The sequence below is a fragment of the Dipodomys spectabilis genome, unplaced genomic scaffold (assembly GCF_019054845.1).
Source record: "Dipodomys spectabilis isolate Male_0828 unplaced genomic scaffold, ASM1905484v1 ptg000021l, whole genome shotgun sequence".
In the NCBI taxonomy this organism is placed as follows: Eukaryota; Metazoa; Chordata; class Mammalia; order Rodentia; family Heteromyidae; genus Dipodomys; species Dipodomys spectabilis.
This window is the reverse complement of record NW_024870698.1, coordinates 8,049,000-8,076,687: the sequence shown is the minus strand read 5'-3', so window position 1 is coordinate 8,076,687 and position 27,688 is coordinate 8,049,000. Positions and strand designations below refer to the sequence as shown.

The 27,688-nt window shown below is 46.2% G+C and overlaps 1 protein-coding gene across 1 annotated transcript; it reads left to right on the top strand.

Annotated features, from left to right (window-relative positions):
- On the top strand, positions 1-27,688 carry Lgi2 (leucine rich repeat LGI family member 2). The gene is made up of 8 exons (XM_042674777.1): positions 1-200; positions 2,135-2,206; positions 4,372-4,443; positions 7,258-7,329; positions 13,050-13,121; positions 14,113-14,282; positions 22,133-22,297; positions 26,786-27,688. The coding sequence occupies exons 1-8, from the start codon at positions 1-3 to the stop codon at positions 27,601-27,603; spliced, it is 1,641 nt and encodes a 546-aa protein (XP_042530711.1). The 3' UTR covers positions 27,604-27,688.

Here is a 27,688-nt window from a genome sequence, read left to right as displayed (position 1 = left end):
ATGGCGCTGCGGACGGGCGGCGGCGGCGGGGCGCTGGGGCTGCTGCTGCTGCTGCTGGGCGCCGCGTGCCTGCTGCCCCGGAGCGCGCAGGTGAGGCGGCTGGCGCGCTGCCCCGCCACTTGCAGCTGCACCAAGGAGTCCATCATCTGCGTGGGGTCCTCCTGGGTGCCCCGGATCGTGCCCGGCGCCATCAGCTCCCTGTGAGTGCGGCCCCGCCCCGCGCCCCGACCGGCCCCCCACTCCCCCACCCCTGGGGTCGGGGTGGGACGCAGGGCTGGAGGATGGAGGGACTCCAAGCCCCGGGAGTCCTGGTCCGCAGTCGGGGTGTCCGTCCCAGTGTTTTCTCCGTGTGGTCCGCGGGCCACCTGCATTGGGCACCCCCTGCCCCGGGGGAGGGGAGCTCGTGCAGATTCGGGGGAGCCCCACGGCGAGGGGGGGTCCTCTGCCCCCTCCGAGGCAGCGTTTGGCGTCTCTTGTGTATGTGTGTTATGGGGGGGGGGCGGCCCTGGGGTGCGGTAAAGTTTGGGAGGCTCGTGGCGTGTGGGGTGAGGTGTGGGAACAGCCAAACGTGACCGGGTTGAGAGCAAAGCCGAGATGGGGAGGCGGGAGGGGGGGGAGGGGGTTCGGCCTGCGCTGCGGGGTCCCCCCCATCCCCGGCCCGGGTTGGCACCTGGTCCTCCTCCCGACCTCTCCAAACTGCAGGGCCGGCCAAGGCATGCTGGGGTGGCCCCACACGGAGCACGGAGGGGCCGGCAGAGCCTGGGGAGCCTGTGGGGCTGCCCAGCTCATCGCCAAGTGGGAAGTCGACCTGACTTCTTGCCCCGAGTTCGAGAGGTTTTCTGTCCCCCTTTCCCCCACCCCACCCCACACACCTCATAGGACTTTGGCTGCTTTTTTTGGTGCTGGAAGAATTGACTAGAAAGGCCTCATTATTATTATTATTAATTATTTGGTCATCTTTTTTTTTTTTTTTGGTCCGGTCATGGGGCCTGAACTCTGGGCCTGGGCGCTGTCCCTCAGCTCTTTAGCTCAAGACTAGCGCTCTACCACTTGAGCCACAGCGCCACTTCCGGCTTTTTTCTTTTTGCTTATGTGGTGCTGAGGAATCGAACCCAGGGCCTCAGGCATGCAAGGCAAGCACTCTACCACTGAGCCACCTTCCCAGCCCCCTATTTGGTCATCTTCTCAACTTGGCCTCCGCGCAGCCATTCAAACCAAATGTGACCCGGGGGTCACATTTCTCTGTCCCAAGGGATGGGGCTCCTGCTGGATGATTCTAATACTCAGGAGGGATGCTGGGGTGCCCCCCCTCAGGTGTCTGATTAGGGGACCCCCCTCCAGGATGACGTTGCTTGTGCTTTACTCTGGGAAACGTCAGGCCTGTGTGATTCCTACTACTGTCAAGTCAAATGACATGGAAGATCCTGGAAATTCTATTTCCCCTTGTTAACTTCTTGAGATCAGCATCGGTTTGATTAATCTACCTGTTAATGGAAATAAAGTCTTGAGGTCCTGCTGTGGCCAGAAAGGGTAAGGGAACAACCCCCTCCCTCCCCTCCCCGCCAGAGCACAAACAGAGCCAAACTTCTTGACCCAAGTTGACCATTTTATCTGGCAGATGGCACCACTTCTTACCACACAGTCAGGTTCAGGTGTCTGAGTTTCCCCCCAAGGCTTTCACAGTGCATTTAATCAGAAGTGCTCTGAGTGTCTTTCAGGGATGCGTTCCCAAGGGGGAATGTCTAATCCTACCCTAGAGTTTCGTTGGCCAACATTAACTTGGTGTCTGTACAAACAGAATCTTGGGCAGAGGTGAAGCAATTACCCAGCTTCAGCAGGGCTCTCCTGGTAGTGAATCTGGGGGATTGCTTTAAGCTGACTGAGCTAATGTCTGTGGAAGGAGCCTGACTGACAGTTTTCTGTTAGCCAGACTAGTCTTCATATTGATTAAGTCCACTGGAGAATGGCTTGTCTCTCCCCCCCCCCCCCCCAATGTCCCCTCCCCCCCCAACTGTGTGAGCCTCAGGCCAACAAAGAAGAGAGTGAAGTTCAGGTAGAAGGTGAGGCTGCTGTCCACCTAGCCTGGCTCTGCCTAAAAAACCTGGGCCTTGTTTCCTCTCTCCTTTGCCTGCAGGAGCCTAGTAAATGGAACCTTTTCAGAAATCAAGGACCGCATGTTTTCCCATCTGCCTTCCTTGCAGCTGCTGTGAGTATGGGAAGGTCTATCTGTAAAATGGGGGCTCCTGAAGGGTGGTCCTTGCAAGGGTGGTCTTTGCCTTTTTGGTGTCAGTACTTCCATCCACCTACCAGCTCCCGTTGTTAGCTTGCCCCATGTATCCTGGACAAAATGTTAAGGCTCTTTTGCTCATCTTGCTACATGGTTTCTCTGCTGTAGATCCCGACTTGCTTTGGGAAGTGAGTGTATTAATCACACATCCAGAACTTTACCTCAACAAGCTCTTGCCCAAACATTTCACTTTAAAAGAAATTTACATTTTAAAATGTTAATGTTACTTTGGAGACAGGAGTGTTTCTGGTTTATGGAGTACTGAAACAGGCAGCCTACTATTCATTATTTGCATAATTTTATCTCATTAACATATCACCCCCTCCAGGAGCATATTTTTATTCTTCTACTGATAGGAAACTGGTGCTCAGGGAAGTTATTTGTTCAAAATCACAGAACAGGATTTGAGACCTAGGGCCAAAGCCCACACTCAAAACTACTCTGTCCCAGCAATTAACATTTGCTGACAAAAAGAGATCTCTAGCTGGGCACTGGTGTAATCCTAGCTACTCTAGAGGCTGAGATCTGAGGATCTTTGTTGGAAGCCAGTCCAGGCAGGAAAGTCAGACTTTTACCAGCAGCAAAGCTAAATTGGAGGTGTGGCTCAAGTGGTACAGCACTAACTGTGAGTGAGAAAGTCACACTCAAGCCCCAGTACTAACACACTCAAGGAAGGAAGGAAGGAAAAAAGGGAGAGAAAAAAGCCCCAAAGCTCTTTTTATAAGCCAATTAGTGACAGTTGGTCTCGAGTATATATCAAAGTCTCTTGGTTATATTGGTTTTAAAAATTTTTTAATGGAATTTTAAGTTTAATTTTTAAAATTTTAAATTTAAAAATGGAATCATATTGCTCCTTCTACAGCAAGCAATAAGCTACAGAAAAATATAGAGACATACAGATCACTACTTCTCAATAAACTTCCTGGGTATAGTTTTGTCAGTGAGGTATTGCATGCCTACTTATAACATCATGCTTATTTTAAAGTCAGAATTGTCTTAGAATTTCAATAATATTAAAATATACTTCCATATAATAGTAGGAATAGAAATATATTTTAGGTAATATTTTTTAATTCTTTTTTGAAGTAGAGTCTTGATATATAGCTCAGCCTGGCTTAGAACTCTCTCTTTCTCTTTTTTTTTTTTGTCCATCATGGGGCTTGAACTCTGGGCCTGGGTGCTATCCCTCAAATCTTCAGTTCAAGGCTAATGCTGTACCACTTGAGCCACAACACCACTTCTGGCTTTTTCTGTTTATGTGGCACTGAGGAATTGAACCCAGGGCCTCATGCATGCGAGGCAAGTACTCTAACACTGAGCCACCTTTGCAGCCTAGAACTCTCTTATGTAGCACCAGGCTGGCCTTGACCTTGACATCCTCCCATTTCTGCCTCCAGAGAGGTGGGATTAATTACAGGTGTGCAAGACTACAATTTTGGGTATCTTTAGTCCTAAGTGGTGTCTATAGAGATTACATTGACTTTTACCAAAGGAGCTTAAATGGTAATTCAAATAGAAAACTGCAGTGGTAAACAGTCTTCAGAAGCACTCTAGCACTAGAGTCACACCTCTAGCCCTTATCAAACTTTTACTACTTTCCTTATCAAACTTTTACTGCCATTTCTCATGAGAATGTAAAGTGGAATAGAAAGAATTTTTAAATTGTTTATGCTCTCAGGATGTGATTTTGTTTCAGTCATTTCATTTCTCTGGGCTCAAATGTCTATAAAGATAGAGCTGGATTCGATCCTTTCCTATCTCTGATTCCATGCTTGTTTGTGTCAGAAAGCAAACACTGGCTGTTTAATTGTACCTAGCATGAAAATGTTTCCAAATACCTGTTACCAGTTCATATTTACCAACACCCTCAGGGGAGAAAGAAGTAGAACATCAAAGATGAGCAGAAAGTCTGTCTCAAAGGAATCTACTTCCTGTGGTCTTTGTCTGCAGAGGTTTGTGAACCCCTTCGGGGTCCTGCTGAGTTGTCCAGAGAATCAGAATCTGAACATAGCAAACGAAACAAAAGCAGCTTCACTGAGAGACTCCACTTCACATCTCTGCATTGAACTCTGTCTTATTTTCAGGTTGCTGAATTCAAACTCATTCACTGTGATCCGGGATGATGCCTTTGCTGGACTTTTTCATCTCGAATACCTGTGAGTATTATGGTTTGGGGGGAGGGTGTGGGTTCATGGTCAGTGCCTCTGGGAAGTTGGATGTGTTGTGCTCTTTGCCTTGTTGGAGGGGGCCAATTGAGAAAAAAACCTTCCTTGTCTAGGTAGTACTGACCTTTGGTAGTTCATTTGCTTATAAACACATTGGGACTGGATGGGGCTGGAGACAAATCAGGAGAAAGGAAACAAAGAAGGAAATGTGCTCATTCATTCTCCGCTGACACTTAATTTATCAAGTAGTGAACAGAATTGGAAATCGTGTTGGATATTTTTACCTCTCCTAACTACGATGGATTTGCTGATCACCCAGAAATAGAGATGAAGGGCTCTGAGGGTTACTTATTTTTAAACGAAGTTTCCCTATTTGGGGATGAAACCATGTGTTTTTAACTCAGCTATCTCACATCCTGTTTGTGATTTCTGCTGAGGGTCTAACCAGATTTTTTTCTCTTCTTTTGAAAAAGGAGAGAGGCTATGTGCAGCTGGAGGTTCAAAATCCCAATTTAATTCCATTATTGGATACTTGCTACTTACCTAATTATAGTCATCTTTACAGATAAAGCGATTATATTTCATTTCCTATAATCAATCCTTTGGTGATTTTCTTTGCCTGCTGCTTCAGGGATACAGACAGCAGGCAGCTCCTGTGAGAGTTTATTAGTGAAACACTGCCCGAAAATGTTGTTTCTGAAAGGCCTGGAGACTTTTTTTTTCACAAGTTGATTTGAAAAATAGATGTCTAATAAAAGAAAATATATATTTGTTTTTAAAAAAGAGGGGAACAGGGACTGGGGATGTAGTTCAGTGGTAGAATGCCTGCCTAGCACATACAAGGTGTGTGGTTCTGCTCAGTACCACAAACACACACACTCACACTCACACCCACAACCACACACACACCTATGCACGCAATCACACAAATGGTAAAAATGTCATTTTTCTGTCTTTAGACATGGAGTCCCCCCGCCCCAACCCATCCAGATTAGCTTTGTTCTTGTTCTTACGTCAGTCTCTCTCTCTTTCCGCTCTTTTCCCCCTCCAGTCATGGTACCTTTGTACTAGAAAGTTTGTGATAACACTAATCCTGTGATCCGATGGGATTTCCTTCCTTAGCATTCAGAGGACTTTGAAAACCCCATCTCTGCTTTCTTATCTGAGGCCAACAGGTAGATGTTCGGATTGTAGACACATCCTTAGCAGAAGAAAGCTCTCTGCTAGTTTGGGGCCTTGGAGATGGATATGCCTGCAGGATTTCTTTTTCCAGAGTAGATATAAATATGTACATTCTCATAATCCAGTACCGTGATGTGTGACGTGTGCTTGATATGCAAAGAATATCACAGCTGCAGGGGCTGAAACTACTGGTATCCACCAAAGCCTGTTCATAGCCACAGTGATAGCAGAGCAGAGTTGTGCATTTCCCCTTGTGGGAGATTCAGCCTTGCAGGCTAGGGTGTTGTTTCATTTTATCCTGAAGTCTACTACCTGAGCCACCATGCGCCAGAAAGCATTCAATGCAAGAACCGCTTCATTAATGGTGTCGCGTAGACGTGGCCAAGATTCTCCTTTGGGCTTCTCCTCACAGGCTGCCTCACCTTTGATTTAACTCCCTGTGATGCTAGGGAGAATTGGTGGCACATTTGCATTTTATCTCATATGCACAATTTGTAGTTTGGCGGTGTGATTGATGTAAGATTCAGTGTGTAAGCTGTTTACCGTTTTAGTCCAGAGGAAAGAAAGCTAGCCCCTGATCAACTTTTCTAGTGGCCTAGAGGTCTTCAGAACATTGGTGCCTCATCATTTCTTCAAAGATCAGGCTGTGTGGGAAACTGTATGCACAAGATTGCTGAAAGCCAAGCTTAATGGAACTCTCCTTCATCTACATTGTAATATAGCTAGGCATTGGTGGCTCACGCCTGTGAGCCTAGCTACTCAGGAAGCTGAGATCTGAGGATCACAGCTGGGCATAAAAGTGTGTGAGAGGTAGAGCGCTTGCCTTGCATGCTTGAGGCCCTGGGTTCGATTCCTCAGCACCATGTAAGCAGGGGGAAAAAAAAGCCGGAAGTGGCGCTGTGGCTCATGTGGTAGAGTGCTAGCCTTGAGCTGAAGAGCTGAGGGACAACGCCCAGGCCCAGAGTTCAGGCCCTACGACTGGACCCAAAAAAGAAAAAAAAAAAAGTGTGTGAGACTCTTACCAAATGCCACAAGTGGAGCTGTGGTTCAAGTGATAGAGTTCCAGCCTTAATTGGCAAACTAAGGCCCTAAATTCAAGCCCCAGTACCAGTGCATACACGTGCGCACATGTGCGTGTGCTTGCACAGAGACACACAGACACAGACACAGATAAGCAAACAGACTATAATAAAGAGATATAAAACAGTGGGCTATGGGATTGTGATATTAACAAAAATATGAATAGCCAAGTATCGGGAACTAATTTTGAGAGGGGCTGAGCAGGGAAAATGGCTGGAGCCATTCCTGCCTAACAGACAAGGGAGCCTCTGGCCTCTGTGCGGTACATGCTCCCCCTCCCCAGATGTTTTCACCCATGTTGCAGTTCTGAATTTACATATGACCGTGATGCTGTTGTTGTCATGGGGGGGGGGTACAGACACACTCATGTGCGAGTAATCTTGCCCCCACACACCAACTCTTTGGTGGAGTTTGGTGTGGCTCAGTCTTCAGAGACTGCAATTCCTGGTTGCTTTTGGATGTCAGTCTCAGAGCATGCTAATCTCATTTTGAGAGATATTAAGCAGAGAAAATTCTGTTGAATTGTTCTGCTTTCCTCCTCAGGTTCATTGAAGGGAACAAAATAGAAACAATTTCCAGAAATGCCTTTCGTGGCCTGCGGGACCTGACTCACCTGTAAGTCCTTCAACATCCTTGTAAGTCCTTTTGTGTGCGGGATAAGAGTCACCTCCGGATGACTTTCTTTTCCTTGACATTTCCATAAGGGAGCATTCCCTGAACAACACTTACTTTCCAATGGTTCTAGAGCTTTCTACATGGTCCATAGAAGTATTGCAATCATCACCTAGTTGGTGTTCTTATGTCCCCATCGTAGTGGTCTGCTCTGGGGACAGGGCTCATGACCACCTGTGATGAAGGGACCCAAGGGGCCTGGTCTCAGGAGAGAGTGGGAAAGAAGCAGAGGTCGCACCTACCTGGTACCAGATGCAGGGCCGGGTGCATGGGGGAGCTTTCTTTTCCACCACATGTGATCATCTGTGAGCCCATTTCACAGATTTGGGAGCTGAATGTTACCTGACTTCCCAAAGGATGTCAACCAGAGGATCAAAATGAGGAAAAAGTAGAATAGAGATGTCTTTGTGCTTCTTCTCATTTGAATGCAAATCACTTCTTCTTTTATGTTGGATTAATCTGTGGTTTCAGCTAAACTCTCTGGTTCTTTAATAGCTTTCTGGAGACAAAAAAAAATTAAACAAATTGATTTGAATTGACATATCAGAACGAAGCAAGTACACACATTGAGCAAATTTAGAAAACTGGAAGAAATTGTGGCTGTTTATGAAAACGCAAAAATAGTTATTGTCTCAGTGGGAGTAATGTATTAGCTAGGATGCAGGCTCAATTTGCACGATAGATATTTCAAGTCTGAGTCAGATAACGTGGCTACTCTCCGGGGCTGGCCTGTCTGCAGTAAAGAGAACTGGGAAATTGACCTGCTTTGAAGGTGGGTGTTAGGCAGTGGCTGTGGTATCTTTGGGTGTCAGCCTGACAATAGAGTGTGGACAGAGCCCCTTGCCCAGTGAGCCCTCAACCTGGCACAGGTGCCTTCTGGGTGTACACAGCAACACTGGTTTCTGGATGGCCACCAAGCAGAGGCTCTGCTTGAACTAGAACTCAGAGTTTGGAGAGTGAGGAGGTACAGGAATGGGGGGTGGGAGGCCCAACCATCCTCACTAGCACAGTCCATGTGGGAGAATGTTAGTCCCATTGATATTCCTGCTCTAGGTTTTCTTCTCTTCCTATGGAAACCTTTCTTCACAGCCTGGAGTTTTCTTCACGAAATCCCCACGTTCTTGGGAGGATAACACTGTTCAGTTTGGAGTCCCTCGGACTTGAGTTCCAAGCTCCAGGCCATCGTTTATGAATCTTGCTTAGCTTTTCTGAGTTCTAGTTTCCTTATCCTTAAAATAGGGATGGTTGTACTGATTGCACAGACTTTCTGCACGGACGAGTTTGTAATGCTGGCTTGAGAAATATCTGCCCACATCCTGCCATGCGTGCTTAAGGTGTGGTCATTCCCTCCCTGGGCTCACTGAGGAGCCTCGGCTTTCTCTCCCAGGGCTGCTGAGTAAGTAAGTGTAAACCACTTGGCAGTTGGGAAAGCCAGACAGCGGCTGCTGAAAGGACAGCTGGGGGTGTCTGGAGAGAAACAGCTGAGGCCGGGTAAGTCTGCTTCCCAGAAGTCAGGAAGAAGGGCTTTGTTTGTGAGCAAAAGTGCAGGGCAGACTGTGACCCTAAAGCAAAGCCCACGTGCCTGGCTGAGCTAGTCTAATCTGCCCCGGTTCCTGAGGGTTGAACATGCAAGTATCATGCATGTTTGTGGGACGATAGTACATGGACTACACATGTGTGAGTGTGTTAACTTCGCACATGTGCATATGTGTTTTGTGTGTTAGCACACTTGCATGGGTGCAAGAAGAACCTTTCTGGATGGTATCAGGGAGTGCAAGTATGGAGGGATCAAGGAACTCTCCCATGTGGGTACAGAAGGCGTTGCGCATGTTAGAGGGAAGCAGTTTATCTCAGGAGTATTACCTGCCCTCTCTCCCTCTGCAGCCCCACTACCCTGGGTCTCCAGAGCCCAGACTCCCAGTGCACCCCATGCATACCCAACTCATCCCACCACTGGGCATTCTTTTCACATCCTTTCCTTTGCCTATGATGCTGTTTCTTCTCCCCTCAGTCTCCTGGAACCTGCCTTTTTTCCTTCAGAGTTTAGAGCATGGCCCATCTCCCTCCTGAAGCCCTGTCTGACATCTTTTGTGCCTCTGTCCACTGGCTCCATGCAACCCTTCACCATGTCCCCTAGCTGCATGGGTTGATCTTATTTCCTGGATGTTAGATTTCTCTCCCAGGAGTGTGGAGTGCTCCTTGAGGGCCAGAGTGGTCCATGGAGGCTGGACCTTTGCATCCTCCCCTTAATGCAGTTCTTCTCCTGTGTGCAGCCCAGGCCAGATCAGCAAGACCTACTGTGATTCTCTGGAGATCAGGGGCTTCCTTCCTAAGCTGGGTTTCTGTATGTGCTTTGCTTTCCCAGAAAAGTTAGCAACTTTCAAACTTGTCCCCTCTAGACTGAGATGTATTTAGTAATCAAAACTTGTATTACATTTGCTTAAAGCATGAGTTCATCATCTCCCTTTATTAAACCTGTAATCAGAGAAAGCCTCAGCTCTAAACTCCACTCCTGTTCTTACCTGGAGCAGGTAAAGAACGTGTAAATGAAGTATCTGACTTTTATGAGCTTTCCTAATATGGACAAACCCATTTTAATCTGTAAGGAAACAGATCTATTTCTGGGCATCCAGTGAAAGAACCATGCCAATCAGTAACTAAGATCTAGGACATTTGTTTTCCTGCAGCCCCAGGGACAGGGAGCTGTTAAGTAGTTTTAGAAATGAAGTATTCAGTGCCATGAATTGGTGGAGGAAATGAAGTTGAAGGGGCTAAGTTAAGCACTTAGTGAGAGGGCAGGCAGCCATCTAAGAACTCTGCTTTCTGAACTCGGAATTGCAAACCTGGAGGGACTGCTCAGCCTCCTGCCTTCAGCTATTCAGTTTATTTTTCAATATAGTAACTTTCAGTGAGCCAAATTTTTAAGCTAGGTTGTGTGTATATGTGTGTATTGGGGGAGGGGGGGCCAGAGGGTGGTGTCTGGTACTGGAGCTAGAACTCAGAGCCTCAAGCTCTTGATTTGCTTTTTCATTCAAGGCTGGAATGCTACTACTAGAGCCATACCTCCACTTCTAGCTTTTTCCCCCCTGGATAATGGGATATAAAACTTCCTTTGATTTGTCTACTTGGGCTGGCTTCAAATTGTGATCCTCAGATCTCAATCTCCTGAGTAACTAGGATTACAAGAGTGAAACACTGGTGCCAGGCTTTAGCTAGATTTTTTTGTCAAGATTTTTTTTTTTTTTTTTGCCGGTCGTGAGCCTTGAACTCTGGGCCTGGGCGCTGTCCCTGTACTCTTTGGCTCAAGGTGAGCGTTCTACCACTTGAGCTACAGTGCCACTTCCGGTTTTCTAGTGGTTTACTGGAGATAAGAGTCTCACGGACTTTCCTGCCCAGGCTGGCTTTGAACTGTGATCCTCAGATCTCAGCCTCCTGAGTAGCTAGGATTACAGGTGTGAGTCACCGGCTCCCAGCTTAGCTAGATTTTTTTAAACCTCTAATTAGCTGCAACCTTTTTGTACTTTGCTTTCCAAAGTACAAAAAAAGTGCCACCATCAACCAGAAAAAAAATGTTCTTTTTCTAATTTCCAAAAGCTACTCTGAATATGTTCAGACTGATTTTATTTTCAGCTTATTTTCCAACACATAAAAAAATGTACAAATATATCATTTAGAAAAGCAAGGTAAAACAGTACATAGAATTCTATTTTTATCCATTTGTGGTCACCTGGATGAAAAGAGATCTAACTCAGAAATTGTATTTCTCCGTACCCAGTTGATAATCTTGAAGCAAGAATGTTTGGTTAACAAATAGGCTCAAACTTTCTACCATGTCTATCTAGTTGACTCCTAATCACTTCCTTAGTTCTCATTCTGAAATTATACATTAGGGTACCATGTACCACTAAATTCACATATGTTTTAAAGTGGTTTGTCATTGCTCCATTTTGCTGCTGAGACTCATATAAGTAGAAGGAAACAAGCAGATGTCAGTTTCTAGAATAACTCACGTTGGCATGAGGTGCCAGGGGAAATCTCAGACCTGCTGTACCTCTCCCTACTTCAGCCCTGCACTGGGGGCTTCCATCCATCTCAGCAGGATGATGACAGGCAATGCAGCATCCTCACTCATCACAAAAATGAGATGTTTCTTGGAGGTGGGGAGTAGACTCATATCGCAGAAAGGCCTTCCACACCAAGAACAACCATGCAAAATGGCTTCTCCTCCAGCTTCACTCATGGGCAGAGGAAGCTGATTGTAACCAATGATTGTCTAAACATTTGTTTATTGATATTTTATCACATCATCTCTAGGGGTTAGATTCGAGTGTCTATAAGAGTCCACAGAGACATGAGGCCCAGCTAAGGGAACTCCCTTAAATGGAACATTAGGGAATGCTGGGGACCAGACTACATCTTCTGCCATCACTGTTGCTTTGGTGCTCCATTCACTTGTCCTTCAAAGGTTTACCGAGTACTTGTGTACCAGCACCAACTTGTGACACATTGTGAACAGACCCCAGCATCATCTCTGTCCTTCTTTGGCCTGTGTTTAGAGGGAATCCACCAAGAAACCAACACAGCGGGCACTGGTGGCTCACTCCTAAATCATAGTTACTCAGAAGGCTGAGATCTGAGGATCCAGGTTCAAATCCAGTCTCTTATCTCCACTTAACCCCCAAAGCCGGAAGTGGAGGTGTGGCTTATGGTAAAGCACTAGCATTGAGTGAAAAAGCTAAGGGGCAGTGCCTACACCCTGAGTTCAAGCCTTAGTACTGGTTGTGTACACACGAATAAACACATTCAAATAGATAATTAAGATGTGCATTGTGTCTTCTAATGAAGATCCACTGAATAGGGGAGGGGAGAGAGGTGGCAGAGGTCAGGAAGGTGGTAGATGGTTGAGGATGGACCTCAATGAGGCGGTGGAGGGAGCTGTTGGCTCTCTAGGGAAGAACTGTAGGCAGGGGAGCAGGACAAGGCCTCAAGCATGTCTGGGGAGGAGCAAGGAGGCTGGTGTGGCTTGATCTGAGCAGTGAGTGATGAGGCATGGTAGAATAGAGCAGTAGTGGAGAGACCTAGATCGGATATACCATCAAAGTGACTTAGGCTTTTGTTTCACGAAACCTAGGAAGCCATCAGCAGTTTAAGAGATGGGCACAAATAATTTAGTAAGTGCTGTTTTAAAAACAAAACTAACCAGCCAGTCACCAGTGGCCCACACCTGAAATCCTTGCTACTCAGGAGGCTGAGAATCACAGTTCAAAGCCAACCTGGGCAGGAAAGTCTTTGAGACTCTTATTTCCAGTTAACCATCAATTTCCCAGGAGTGGAACTGGGTGAAGCACCAGCCTTGAATGAAAAAGCTAAGGGACAGTGCCCAGTCCCTTAGTTCAAGTCCGAGTGCTCCAGTATTGGGGAACACACACACACACACACACACACACAGAATCAGAAAGCTTACAGTGTAATCCAGCATGTACATTATCTTCTTCTAGCTAAAGTCCCATCTTACAGGATTGATGAGGAAAGCCAGGGGCTGAGCCCCGCGGGGATCAGGATGTTTAGAGCTCCATTTAAGCTATTAGCTGTATTTAAAGGGACTTCAGAGTGACCAGGCATGAAGATAATAACCACATTAAAATGTGACTTTCTTTTTCTAGTTCTTTGGCCAATAACCACATTAAAGCACTACCAAGGGATGTCTTCAGTGACTTAGACTCTCTGATTGAACTGTAAGTAATGAAATTAAGTTTGCTTGTGCTGTCACTGGGCCCCAGTTAATCATATATTTCAACCCCCTTGGCTTCTTTACTGCAATAAAAATCAATAAAGTAGCATGCCCTGGGAAGCGGCTGTGTAGGTTTCATTGTGCTGGATTTGTCTACTTGATACTTAGCATCCTGAGACCAGTAGCAGATCAAGCTCTCTGGATGGGAAGTCCCATATCCTAAACAATGTGTTCACTTGCTTTAGTGTCTAGTGGTTACTTCCAGCTGGACATAGGTTAAGAAGATCTTAAAAGTTTCACTTGTGTTTGTGAACACTGTCTTCCTGGAATTTCCTATTTTTAGGAGAACTGCCTGGGAGGGGGTGATGTTCTATTGTCCCTCCCATTTCACCATGCCTTGGGAACAATTTCAAGAGAGTTTGGAGAGGTGGTGGACAAGCCATCTCCAAGAGTTCTCTTTGTGCGGTGCAGTTCAAATCAGAAGCAGTCTGGGCGGGAAGTGGGGGCAGGGGGTGGGGTCAGGAGAGGAATTTATGAGACTCTTATTTCCAAGAAATTACTAAAAAAAAAAAAACCCAAAAAACAGCCAGAAGTAGAGCTGTGGCTCAAATGAGAGAATGCTAGCCTCCAGCAAAAGAAGCTCAGGGACAGTGTCCAAGTCTTCAGTTCAAGCCCCAGGACCCGCAAAGCAATATAAAACAAACCCAAAACTACCAAAAAGCTGAAAGTAGGGCCGTAGCTCAGGTAGTAGAGTTGGAGCATTGAGCAATACATCTCAGAGACAGTGCCCAGGCCCTAAATTCAAGCTCTAGAACCTGCACGCATGCACACACACACACACACACACACACACACACACACACATACACACACACACAAATTCTACTTTTAGAGGAGGTTTTAATAAATCAGAATATTACTAATTCTAGTGTTTCATCTCACTAGATGTGTCTTATTTTCTTGTGTACATATGTGTGCTTTGTTTTCTTTTTTAGAGATTTAAGGGGTAATAAATTTGAATGTGACTGCAAGGCTAAGTGGTTGTATCTGTGGCTGAAGATGACCAATTCCACGGTGTCTGATGTGCTATGTATTGGTCCGCCAGAGTATCAGGAAAAGAAACTGAATGACGTGAGCAGCTTTGACTATGAGTGTACAACTACAGGTAGGCAAAGCCAATTTATCCATGATGGATATTTACTGACATGGTACTGGGAATTGAGTGTAGAATACTAGCTCTATTTCTTTTTCTTTTTCTTTTTTGAAATCCTCTTTGATTCCCTCCCCTACCACCTCTAGCTGGGATCGAGGAGAAGTTCTCCTGCTTTGCCTGACCCAAAGATGGGTGTTTGGATGAATCACTTTGTTTTTCTTGTGCATGTCAGTAGAATGTGGGGGAAAGTGAGTGGAGATGTTTTCTACACTAAAAGGAATGAATCAGTATGGTTAGATAAACAGCTCAGCCATTTTTGTTTACTACCTTGACTTTTGTTTTGATTCTTTACCAAATTCAAATTCCTTAGAGCTTTTTTGTTTATTTGTATGTATGCTTTTGCTTTTTTAAGATCACAGTATAAACGTGGGTATGACAGGAGAGAACATCTTCAACGCAATAGGTTTCATGGGAAGGCAGTGCCAAGAAACCTAAATTATTTCGTTACCACCGCTCTCTGGATTCAGTAAGATGATGTTTATTGGAAGTTTAATGCAGACTTTTTCCATCTACAAATTAGTTTCATAGTGCCATGTAAGAAGAGATAACTAGATAAATAAAACTGATGACAAACTAGGAAGTGTAAGTTGGCAGCTAACTGTTAAAGAGAAAAATCCACACTGAGGGAAAACTATAAAGGAAATTTGACTTTGTTTTCCCAGCCACTGCCTCAGGGTGTTAGTTCATATAGACATTTTTTTTTTTCCAGTTTATAGAATAAAATTAACACCTCAATGTCCCAGCAGGTAGAGAGCAGTGAGGATCTCCATATAAAAGGCTCAGGCCAGTTTCTATAGCTTCTAAAGCTGGATGTTAAAGAAGACAGGATCAATCCACAGTCTGAAGCCTCTCTTCTAGAAGTTTCTGCAAATAAACATTTATGCTGAGAGCTCATATTTCCAAAGCCTCAAGGCACGTTAGAAGCAAAGGGAATGAAAACTCAGAAAACTCAGATACTCAAAAATTCCAAAATATTACTTTTAAGCTAGACTTACTACCTCCTTTCCCCTCCTACCCAGCAAAAACCAAAGACCAAAACCCCACATGCTGAAAATTATTTCTAGATGGCTTTGTTTGTAGAGAAGGGACTCTACCAGTTCTGCTTTTTTCTCCCCCAGGAAACCTGAAATCTGTAGTGTGTGTCCTTGTCACTCTGAGGGCCTCACTCAGCTGTGTAATTGGCAGGGGCTCTCCAGCCAGCTGAGGCCGTGTGAGGTTATTTATTGTACCAAAGAGCTACTATGATAAATCAGAGGTCATAGCCAATGTCAGTTGTGCCAAAAGGTGGCATTTGAGACCATTTGGTATGACGTGCTAAACCAGTGTTCTTTGGTAACTCTTCTCGGCCTTTTTTCCATTTCTTTTTTCTAGAAAGTTCTCTACATCCCAAGGGGAGGTTGGCGTTTCCCATTGCTCTGCTCACATTTGGCTACAGTGTGTAAAATTTAGTCTGTAGGCACTGACATGGGAGAGACCCGGGCACGGAGGCACTGACATGGGAGAGACCCGGGCACGGAGGATCATTTATACAAGGAGACATAGTTTCTCATCTTAGGGTCTTTTGGATAGTAATGAAAATGGTCCAGTCATTGGGAATTGTTCATCAGAGAGGTGAGGGCTTGGAATCAAGGTAGCTAGGACCTGAACGTTAGGATCTGTGGCAGTGTGAGCTACTGAGCATACACTTCAAGGCTTCTCTGGTCTTACGTACATAGGTTTGTCTTTATTAGCTTGTTTTTTCCATGTTTGGAAGTTAATACAGACTTTCTGGCCATTTCAAAGTTGGCCATTCCAACTTTATTGCCTTTGATGGGAATGTGAGCTCTTTATCAGATTAAAATGGTGGAACAAAGAATGAACCATTCCCAAATAAGGTTTCAGCTATGTAAGAATGAGATCAATATGTTGTAAGCATTTGGGGTTTCCCTGATCAAGCGTGGGCTCTGGTGCTTTATCAAAGCACCTAGGAATGAAGGAGTGAGGATAAATAGAGGATGGAGAGTCTGATTGAAGAACTCAGGGAAACCTGCTTGTCTCCTTTGCTCAAGGTTTGGGAAAAAGCATATTTTCCCAGTGTGTTTTTTCTCTCTTAGCTCAGATTTTCAGGAAAGAAGTAAATTTCATCACTCTCCATTTTGCCTAGAGAGAAGAAGGCATCCTTACCATCCCATTCCTCAAGAAAAGGGAATAATTAATTCCATACAGCCACCACTGGGCTGCTGGAGCTTTTCAGATTAATCACACTTCTTCTATCCCCTCCCCTTTGAGTCTATTTTTAACCACTCAAAAATCCCTGTTACCTAACAATGATTCCCTGTGTTAGGTGGATAATTCACTATATTCCTTAGAGGGAGTGAATTTTGCATCCTAATTGTCCTGTTAGCTTCCCCATTTCGGGGCTGATGAAAATGCAAAGAGAAATAATGCATTAATGTGCATTTTCTCTCCCCATAGGCTCAGCATCATGTATAATTTATTTTCTTCCAGTGCTATAAATAGTTAGGTAAAAAAAAAAAATCTGTGGATTCCAGTGAGAGACAAGCCTACATTGTCAAAGACCCAGTGGCATCATGAACTCAATACTGTGTCAACAGGAGTGGTGGCTTTTCTGCTTGAAAGTGCCACTAATATTTTGACACTAGTAAATGGATGTCACAGCAGTATGTGTGTTCTCTGAGATCTTTCCACAGTGGTCACGCTTTTGAAATGAGGTTTTAGATTACAAGCTCAAAGTCCAGGAGTCCCGCGTTAGGTCTAGCCAATTGCCTCCATATTCCAAATAAAAAGACATGGAGAAGAACAGAAAAAGAAGAGTTACTGCATGACCACTATGTGAAGACAGTCATCTTCAGAGGTACAGACATTGGCTTTAGGTTAAATAGGGAGAAATAGCCTGGTGCTGGTGGCTTACACCTGTAATCCTGGCTACTCAGGAAACTCAGATCTGAGGACTGTGGTTTGAAGCCAGGTCAGGTAACTTGCCTTGAGCAAAAGAAGCTCAAGGACAGCACCCAGGTTCCGAGTTCAAGCCCCAGAACTGGCGCACACACACACACACACACACACACACACACACACACACATACACACACACACACACACACACACACACACACACACGAAGAGAATTGGAGGCTAGGGGTGATTAAGGTATGCTAAATTATGCAAAATTAAAACACTTCCAATTTGCAAGGGTGACCATCAGCTCAGTCTTTGTCCCAGGAGAAATTCCAGAGAGGTTATTACTTTATAACTGGAACAGATTAGGAACAAGGTCGTCTCCCACTTTTTGGTGGTTTGCTTTCAGATAAAAAGAAGCCATTACCTGTTTGAGGGCAGTTTGGCTTCCACACAGGTGGTTATTGCTGAATCTGGTCTTTCTTGGAGATTGCAAAGTTGACTATAACAGAGATCAAAGGGCACAGACTCAAAGTGGGGGGACTTCTAGTTAATTCACAGCAAATGCATCTTTTATGTTGCTTCTTAGACACTTTCAGTGTTTGGGAAAGGTGAATTAAGATGGGGGTTGGGAGAAGGTATGTAAATTCTTCCGCCCCTCCTGAAAAAAACCATAAATATATACACACCAGTTGATGGCTTTGGGTCCTTTTCTTCTGTCTGTGTATCTTCTTCCTTTTCTTTTTATAGTGGGCCCAGGAGCCAAGTTTCTATTAAGAATTCGATTTGTTACTGGGTATGGCGGCTCCTCCTCCTAGATATTCAGGAAGCTGAGATCTGGAAGCTCATGGTTCAAGGCAGGCTTGGACAAGAAAGTTTGTTAAACTCTATATCCAAAATAACCAATAAAAAGCCTGGCTGGAGGTGTGGCTCAAGTAGTAGAGCACCAGCCTAGCAAGCAAGCCAAGCAAGCAAGGCAAGTAATTAAAGTAATTATAAGGGATGACTTCAAGCCTTAGTACTGCCCCCCACTCCAAAAAAACCCCTCACAAACCAACCAAACAACCCCCCCTACATGCACAAAGATTTGCTATTCAAGTGATTTAATAGTCTGTGTCGTGCCAGATAGTCAGTGTATGAAAAATGTTAGGAAACACTGCAGGGAAAATAAACCTAAATGTGCAAATCTAGCAAAATGCTCTCTATTCTGACAGCTCTTCTTCCTCCTGGAATCCCTCAATAAAAATGGAAAGTTTTTGCTCTGCACTTTAAACAGCCTCCATTTATGTAAGTGCTGGTGTTTGTGCAGCTTTGAGAATTAAGGGAGAGTCAGGAGACTAGAGGAGCAGGGACTCAAGAGCCATGGGCACCAGGAAGAGAGAGCTTAGAACGTTGCAGGCCGATGTGGTAGGTCTCTCAGGTCCCTAGGAAGGTGGCACAGTGTGCTAGTGTGCATCTCCCTCCTGCTCTGCCATCTGTCTGTGAACTCAGCAGCAGAACAACTGGCTTGTGGCTTTTTGCCAGCATGTGTCTGTGTTAGTATAGGGAGCTTATAGTTTGGGCTTGGGCCTGTCCCTGAGCTTTTATTTATTCATTATTTATTTTGGTCAACACTAGTGTTCTCCCACTTGAGCCACAGCTCTACTTCTGGCTTTTTGGTGGGTAAGTGGAAATAAAAGTCCTATGGAAGCCGGGAGCTAGTGGCTCACGCCTGTAATCCTAGCTACTCAGGAGTCTGAGATCTGAAGATTGCAGTTTAAAGCCAATAAACCACTCAGAAAACTGGAAGTGGCTCTGTGGCTCAAATGGTAGAGCGCTTGCCTCAAGCTAAAAAGCTAAGGGACAATGTCCAGGCCCAGAAAAGTCCCATGGACTTCCCTACCCTGACTGGCACTGAACCACAACCTCAGATCTCAATCTTCTGAGTAGCTAGGATTATAGATATATGCCTATAATCTGGCCCAGCAATTTATGACTTTTGTACTGGGTCTGCCAGTTTGTGTGTGTGTGTGTGTGTGTGTGTGTGTGTGTGTGTGTGTGTGTGGAGCGTGGAGGGGAGGAATACTTTATTTTTATGGTGAAGATGATAGACAGAGGTGTTATAGTTGCATAGGTCAGGTAATGAGTACATTTCACTTTGAACAGTATCACCTCTTCCCTGGTCTTCTTAATCTCTGCCCAGCAACACTTCCAGGGATGGGTAAGAGGGCTGTGAGCCCCTGGGGCGCTTTCCTGTCTCCAGCAGGTGCCTTAGTGCAATCATTGCTGCGAATATCAAATCACAGAGCATCTGCACAGGCAGGTGCAGGCTGTCGGCTTCTATTCCCCACTTCAGGGAACCTCTCATTTCACCCATCTGGAACCCCAGACTCCATCTTTCTACGCCAGGACACGGCTGCCCAGGCCCTTCCTGCTCTGCTGAGAAGTGAAGGCCAGACTGTTACAGCCATTTCCTTCACCACCTCTGTCACCTGATGCATGGCGGGCTGCAGGGGCTGCTTTGTTGGCTTCTCCACCCCTTGCCTCTGCCTGTGGCATTCAGCAACCCTGCCCTGCGCTGCAACCTTTGAAGCAGGCCTGGGATCAGATAGACCAAAAGGAGTTCAATAAGCTTCAACCGTGTCCCCCAGGGAGAAGCCCTGGGGTAAAGTTAACACGTCTAGGGTGTCGAGTTGCACCGAGCCAAGTGCTGGCAAGCCTGCCAGGAGATGAGAGAGAAGTGGAAGAGAGGTTATTGGTCCAAGGTCATTCAGCAAGAAGGTGGTAGCTCTGCTCCAGCGTCTTCACTGAGATAACCACTAACATGGACCGTCTCTCAGGCTGGGCAAGGAAGAGGAGCTGGGCTGTCTGTTCTGGGATCTCACATCTGTTTTCATGAATGAGTCCAGCCCTGAGTTAGGCATTGCCACCCCATGACCTGTCAAGTCCTCCCATGTTGGCCCCAGGGAACCGAGACTGGAAAATTGGCTAGTTCCGGGTCTCCAGGGTGGCCAGTGGCTTCAGGATGTCTACCTCCAGGCACTGTTGACTCTGGAGCCTCTCAGTCCTAACCGCCTTCTCCCTAATCCCGCTGCGACCACCTCTCTTGCTTCGGCTCGTATTGTGTGTGTGTGTGTGTGTGAGTGTGTGTTTGTGCGTGTGGTGCTGGAGTTTGAACTCAGGACCTGGTACTTGCTGGGCAGGGGACCACTTAGGCTATGCTCTCAGCTCCCTTTCTGCTTGAGTTATTTTTCAAACATTTTGCCTGGGGCTAGCCTTGGACTTCAGTCCTCCTACCTATGGGCCTCCTGCTTAGTGTAGTTGGGATGATAGATATATACCACTACCCTTGGCTTGTTGATTAAGATAGATGTGATTAGTTCCCCACACCTGGGATGACCTTGAACTGAATTTACCCCCCCTCCCCCTCACCCCCTCCACCCCAGCCTGTACCTTGAGAGTAGCCGGGATTGCAGACATTGCTCCTGGACCTTCTGTGACCATGTTCCTCTTGCATCTCCCTCCTTTAGCCAGCCTGAGCAGCCTCCTGGGTATTGGTCTCCCAGACCATCTTTGATGAGCCTTCCCAACCAGCAATTATTTCTTGAGTAGTTACCGTGGACTTGAGCTGTGACAGGCTTGGAGAAGTGGAAGACTCAGGTTTAGGGTGTTCATTCACAGCCCACTGGCTGCATGGTACTCAGTGTCTCTGGGCTCTGGAGCATGGCTGAAAGGGCTCTAAGATATCTAGCGTACTCTGATGTCAGTGTTCGTAGTCACGGTGACTGCTCAGATTTAGATAACATGTGTTAATGCTGAGCTGCATGGGTCAGGGAAGGCCTTGGAGGAGACGAGGTTTGAGAGGGGTTGGGAAGGGCGGCATGAGAGAGAGCCAGGCATTCCCTGTGATTCCGTGTTACAGCCTGGGAGTGTCCCCAAGGAACAACACAACCTTGACCTTGAACCATCTTTGGTCAACAAAACAAAACCGAGCAAGTTAAGCTTTACTAATTAATCTCTAGATTCATCCCGTTCTTCCCACACCCGCCATTCCTGCTCACACTGTGCCTCGACAATTATATGACCCCCGACCTGGGTTTCCCATAGCCCGGGGGAGCAGTATGGACTCATCACATAGACCCTTCACCACTGTAAGGAGTATGAGGTCTCCCACATGGGTGGCTTTGGTTTCCAGACACATAATGTAATCCTATGCCAGAGTGCAGTGCTCGTTCTGAACCTGTAGGGGCGCTGTGCTCAGCAGGGATGCATAATCCCAGGCAATCACAGGGTTGGGTAAATCAGGTGAGTTACACAAAGCTAAGCAGGCTTCTTTCTCACAGGGGTTGTTCTGAGAGCAGGAGTCTAGCATTTTCCAAACTCACTGAACCCCTTAGTCTCAGAGGTACTCACATGACAGCTTCCAGAATATCTCTGTAGACTCCTTGCTGCCATGTGGTGTGGAAAGCCAGACATCACCAACTGTGCTTAAAGCTTCCAGTTCCTGTCACCACGCTTGTGACACTGTTTATTTCCAGGAAGCTGTTTATTTAGTCTGACGACTGTGTGTGTATGTGTGTGTGTGTGTGTGTGTGTGTGTGTGTGCTGCTTCCCCACAAAAGTTTTTTTTTGTTGTTTGTTTGTTTTTGTTTTTGGTCATGGGTCTTGAACTCTGGGCCTGGGCGGAGTCCCTGAGCTCTTCAGCTCAAGGTGAGCGCTCTACCACTTGAGCCACAGCGCCACTTCCTGGTTTTCTGGTGGTTAATTGGAAATAAGAGACTCATGGGGACTTTCCTGCCCAGGCTGGCTTTGAAGCACAGTCCTCAGATCTCAGCTTCCTGAGTAGCTAGGATTACAGGTGTGAACCACTGGCACCCAGTCCAGAAGGTTTTGATGATCATTTATTTTTAATTACCCGTTCCTAGATTTCGTCGTTCATCAGACTTTGCCCTACCAGTCGGTGTCAGTGGATACGTTCAACTCCAAGAACGATGTGTACGTGGCCATCGCACAGCCCAGCATGGAGAACTGCATGGTGCTGGAGTGGGACCACATTGAGATGAATTTCCGCAGCTATGACAACATCACAGGTGTGTTCAGACTTTCCAAGGATGGTTGCTGTGGGGTCAGGCTGGCCTAAGGGAGGAGGCACCCTGCACCAGGTGGAGGGAGGGCTTGGCGTTCTAGCTGGGTTGGAGGGAGGACAGCATTCCAGCTATGGGGGGGTCACTTCCATGTTATTTATGCATCCTCCTCCTCAGCAGATCTGAAACCTCAGGTGGGGATCTGTTTACTGTTGGGGACTGACTCTTCAATGCCACTTATGGTTGAAGATTGTTTTGTTTGATTGTTTGTTTGTTTTTTGTGTTGTTTTTGGTAGAATTTGTGAGAGAATAGGAAAATACTTTTTAGTATTGCTGAGAAGTTGCACATGAGCTCCCAGGTTCCTGTGCTGGTCTATTCCAGCCTTTACCAGATATGTAATGGACATGGCTTTTATTAGGCTGATTGATAACTAGTTTGTTGACATACACACACACACACACACACACACACACACACACACACTCACACACACACACACACACCCTGAAGCTTGCTCCTTGTATCACCTTGAAAAGTTTCAGTGATCACTGCTTTCATTTAATAATTACATGGGGCTGGATAGGTGGCTCAGTGGTAGAGCACTTGCCTTGCATGCCTGAGGCCCTGGGTTCAATTCTTCAGCACCATATAAGAAAAAAGAAAAAAGCCAGAAGTGGTGCTGTGATTCAAGTGGTAGAGCGCTAGCCTTGAGCTGAAGAGCTGAGGGACAGCACCCAGGCCCAGAGTTCAGGCCCCACGACTGGACCCCCCCAAAAAATAAAAAAATAAGTACATATTAGATAAGAATGAACAGTTCCCGAAATTGAGGGCTTTGGGAAAGGACTTAGTAGTGTTTCTTCTGGTATAGTTGCAGGTCCCAGTGTCTTAGCAAGTCTAAGACTGGACTCCTGTCCAGTTGCTTTTAAAATAACTAAATGAAGTTCAAATCAAAAGTCACCTTTCAAAGACTTTTGAGTTATCCAAGTGTAATCTGAGAGCAGTACTTTATACCCAGTGCCCTGAAAGCCTAATTATTTCCTTCAGAGACTCCTGTTTGGCTCAGGGCAAGTTTAACCACTGGGTTAAACTGCATCTTGGTGGGCTTTCTGGGCAAGGAGGTCCCAAGGGCTGTCTTAGGCACAAGTGGCTTTGCAGCAGGTGCAGGGATGTAGACAGGCTGTGACAGGAGCTTTTCACCCCTGAGGGAAGAACAGCTGATGAGTCTAATGTCACAGCCGGAGGAGATTTGGACACCTGCCTCCTGATGCATGGAAGATGCCACTTCCATGAGTGGGTGGCTGCCGCCATGGCCATCTGGTGTGGATTCCAGCCTGGGAGAGCTACTGGAGGTGCAGATTTAGCCGCCAGAACAGCCAGGGGCCCTGCCAGGAGGAGAGGGGAACTTAACACCCCAGTGGGAGTGGCTTCACTTGGCTCTCTCTCTCTTTTCTTGGGAAATGGTGAAGGATCCAGGGGGCTAGCTTCTGTCCCTTCTCTCCTTCCATCCCAGGGCGGGTGAGATTAGTGAAAGCTTCGCTGGGTGGGAGCAGTTCCAGTGTCCCTCAGGGGCCTGGGAGGGGCCTTTCCCCTGAGGTGCGACTGAGTGTGGCCTGCTGCTGGTTGGGGATGCCATCTCAGATGTACAGAGGCTCCCGCTGTAAGACTGTGGACATACTGTGCCTGTACATCTTGTCAAGGTCTTTAGACTGTGTGAAGCTCAGGCTTTGGTCACCCAGGAGCTCTCACTGTGCTCTCAGCACTGCCAAGTGCTGGGAAGACTGTGGTCTCCCAGGCCTGCTTCTCTGTGTGTGAGATGGGGAGGTGAGGAGCCTCCTGGACACGGTGGGAGGGGGGTGGGGGGGAGGACTCCCCAAGTGCCCAGCACAGACCAGCACAAGCCTGCAAGGTTCAAGCATGTGGAGTCACTCACAGGGGGATCTATCCTCCAGATGCTCCACCCCCTCCCTGTGTGTGGGGGGATGTTGGTAGGAAGAGATGGCCCTGCTCTTGACCTGCCCTTGTGATATCCTCCAGTCTTGCTCCATGGTTTTTCTTCTCAGGATCCTTTGTAGCCAAGCCTGAGCAGGGAGGCACAAGCTTTGTCTTTCTATGTGAGGCGTGTACCAGACTGGTTTTGGATTATCCTGACTTGAGCTCTTACTAGATGGAGACCTTGGCCAAATCACATAATCTTCTGCCTTTCTTTCCATTGTACTTGTAAAATAGAATCATCCCAGGGCTGGAGTCAGGGAATCTGGTAAGAATTTGAGGGAGGTAGAGTGTATTTAAGAGCACAGCGTCTGCAGTGAATGGTTAGCTTTACCTCTGGGGACAAAATAGGACTGGTTGTCCTTTCTTCCACCACAGATCCTAAGTTTTCACCTTCAGCCAGTACCTGTGCAACTTTCATTAGCACCAGGAACTCAGGGACAGGATGCCCCAGGGAGGCGGGCAGCGGCTGGCTATAGACTCAGGGTGGGTTCCTCAGAGGATGGGAGAGAGTGGCTGGAGCTTGGCAGAAAAGAAAGCCTTGACGCTTGCTGAACCAGGAAAGATCCAGCCCTTGAGCCTCTCGCCTAAACAGGAGAGGAAGGTGGATGTGAACGGCTTGTTTCTTCCTCTCCTACCATAGCTCTTTTGCTTTTGGTTTACTTGATTACCTGTATTTTTTTTTTAACATGTGAAGTATGATTCAACCTGTAATCTCCTTCTCCCTACATAAACACATATATACAACAACAACAACAACAACTTCACAGGCTGAAAATATTTACCTGGACAGAGTTGTAGTGAGCATCTTCAGGAAAAAGAATTATATGTCTCACACGGGCCTGTTGGTTGTGATAGGCTGACCTCTAGAACCTTCTGGGCTCCCATAGTCAGGCTGACCAGAAGGAGGCAGAGTTTGTACTCTGAAGCATGTTATGTGTTTGCAGGGTGAAAAATCCATGCAGCTTTTGAAGAGTAGTTTGGCAGTGTAAGTCCAAAAACCTTAAATATAGAAACATTTGCCCCAGTGAGTCTTACATGTAACAATACTGCCAGATGGTTTCAAACATGTTATTGAACAATACGTTAAAGGAAACATATTATTTAACAATAATGAAGAACTGGGAATGACTGCTCTGTCTAACATTTGAGGATTAGTTAAATAAATGATTGTGTATCCATGTAACGATATGCTGCTTAGCATTTAAAGAATGAAGCTGTAGGACAGTCAATATAGAAATCAAATGAGAAAAAGCAGCTTCTAAAAAGCATGTGAATGGCATAAGCTATATATATATATATATGTATATATATGTACATATAGGTATATATGTATCTATTTTTGGTGCTTCTACTGGGGCTTGAACTCAGGGCCTTACATTTGCTCAGCTTATTTGGATTTTTTTACTCTTGGCTGGCATTCTACTACTTGAGCTGTACCTCTCATTAATTAGAGATAAGAGTCTCACAGTCTTATACCTTGATCCTCAGATCTAAGCCTCCTGGGTAGCTAGGATTACAGATAATGTGCCACTGTGCCCACCTAAGCCCTATTTTTTTAATTAAAGAAGCATATTTAAACTAAGGGCCTTGGACAAGTGGAAGCTGACAGTTTCTGGCCTCTGTGTCTGGCGTGTTCTACTTGTCAGTGTTCTCAAGATCATCTGCATTGGAGCATGTGCCAGCCTTTCTTTCCTTTCTGGGGCTATTTCCCATTGTCTGTGTAGGCTACATTTGTTTTATCCATTAGGTTCCTTTCACAATGGCTATTGAGAATGATTTTGCTTTGAATATGAGTGTCATAGTCACTGTGGTGACTAAGACAGAATACCACAGGCTGGGGAGGGGAGCTTATAAACAACAGAAGTTTATTTCCTATGGTTCTAGGGTCTTTGAAGTTCAAGATCAAGACATCAACAAATTGAGTGACTGGCTTAAGAGCCCTCTTGCTAGCTGAGTCTTCACAGAGTAGAAGGACACAAGGAGCTCTTGGGGGGAATATCTTTTATAAGGGTGCTGCTAATTCTAGTCATGGCAGCTCTGCTCTAATTACCTTGCCCCAAACCCTACTTCCTCCTTCTACCACCTGGAGAAGGAGTTTCAGCATACAGATTGGGGGCGGGGGAGACACACAAGCATTCTGTATACAGCACTTGGTGTTCAGGTATCTTTCGGAGTTCCTCTTATATAAATGATTGTACATTTCTTCCACAGTGAGAAGTATTTCATGGTGCTATTTGCACACATGCTCATGATGTACTCAGAACAAATTCTCCTCTGCTATCAGATTCCCATTCTTCCCGAGTCCCTGCTTTTAATTCTTCTGGGGGGTGTCTCGAGCAGTGGAATTGGGTTGGGGGGAGGGGTCCTATGGCAATTCTGTACTTAAATTTTCAAAGAACTGGATCACTTCTCCCCCTCCCCACGGCTTCAGGTGCCAGCATTAGGAGGGAGGTGCTGTGTGGCTACACTAATTCCCTCCCTCCCTGTCTCTTGGAGCACAGGCCAGTCCATTGTGGGCTGCAAGGCCATCCTCATTGATGACCAGGTGTTCGTGGTGGTGGCTCAGCTCTTCGGCGGCTCTCACATTTACAAATACGACGACAGTTGGACCAAGTTCGTCAAATTCCAAGACATAGAAGTCTCTCGCATCTCCAAGCCCAATGACATTGAGCTCTTTCAGATCGAGGACGAGACATTCTTCATCATTGCCGACAGCTCTAAAGCCGGCCTGTCCACAGTGTACAAATGGAACGGCAAAGGCTTCTATTCGTACCAGTCTCTGCATGAGTGGTTCCGGGACACGGATGCCGAGTTTGTGGATATCGAAGGGAAATCACATCTCATCTTGTCCAGCCGCTCGCAGGTCCCCATCATCCTGCAGTGGAATAAAAGCTCTAAGAAGTTCGTCCCCTACGGCGATATCCCCAACATGGAGGACGTGCTGGCTGTGAAGAGCTTCCGGATGCAGAACACCCTGTACCTGTCTCTCACTCGCTTCATCGGGGACTCCCGGGTCATGCAGTGGAACAGTAAGCAATTCGTGGAGGTCCAGGCCCTTCCGTCCAGAGGCGCCATGACACTGCAGCCCTTTTCTTTTAAAGATAACCATTACCTGGCCCTGGGGAGTGACTATACGTTCTCACAGATATACCAGTGGGATAAAGAGAAGCAGCTATTTAAAAAGTTTAAAGAAATCTATGTGCAGGCACCCCGTTCCTTCACAGCTGTCTCTACCGACAGGAGAGATTTCTTTTTTGCATCCAGTTTTAAAGGGAAAACAAAGATTTTTGAACATATCATTGTGGACCTAAGTTTGTGAAGGTGTGATTGGTGCGTTTAGATGACATATAACATTAGCAATCACAAGAGAGAGGACCAAGAGGAAATACAAGAAGATAATGAAA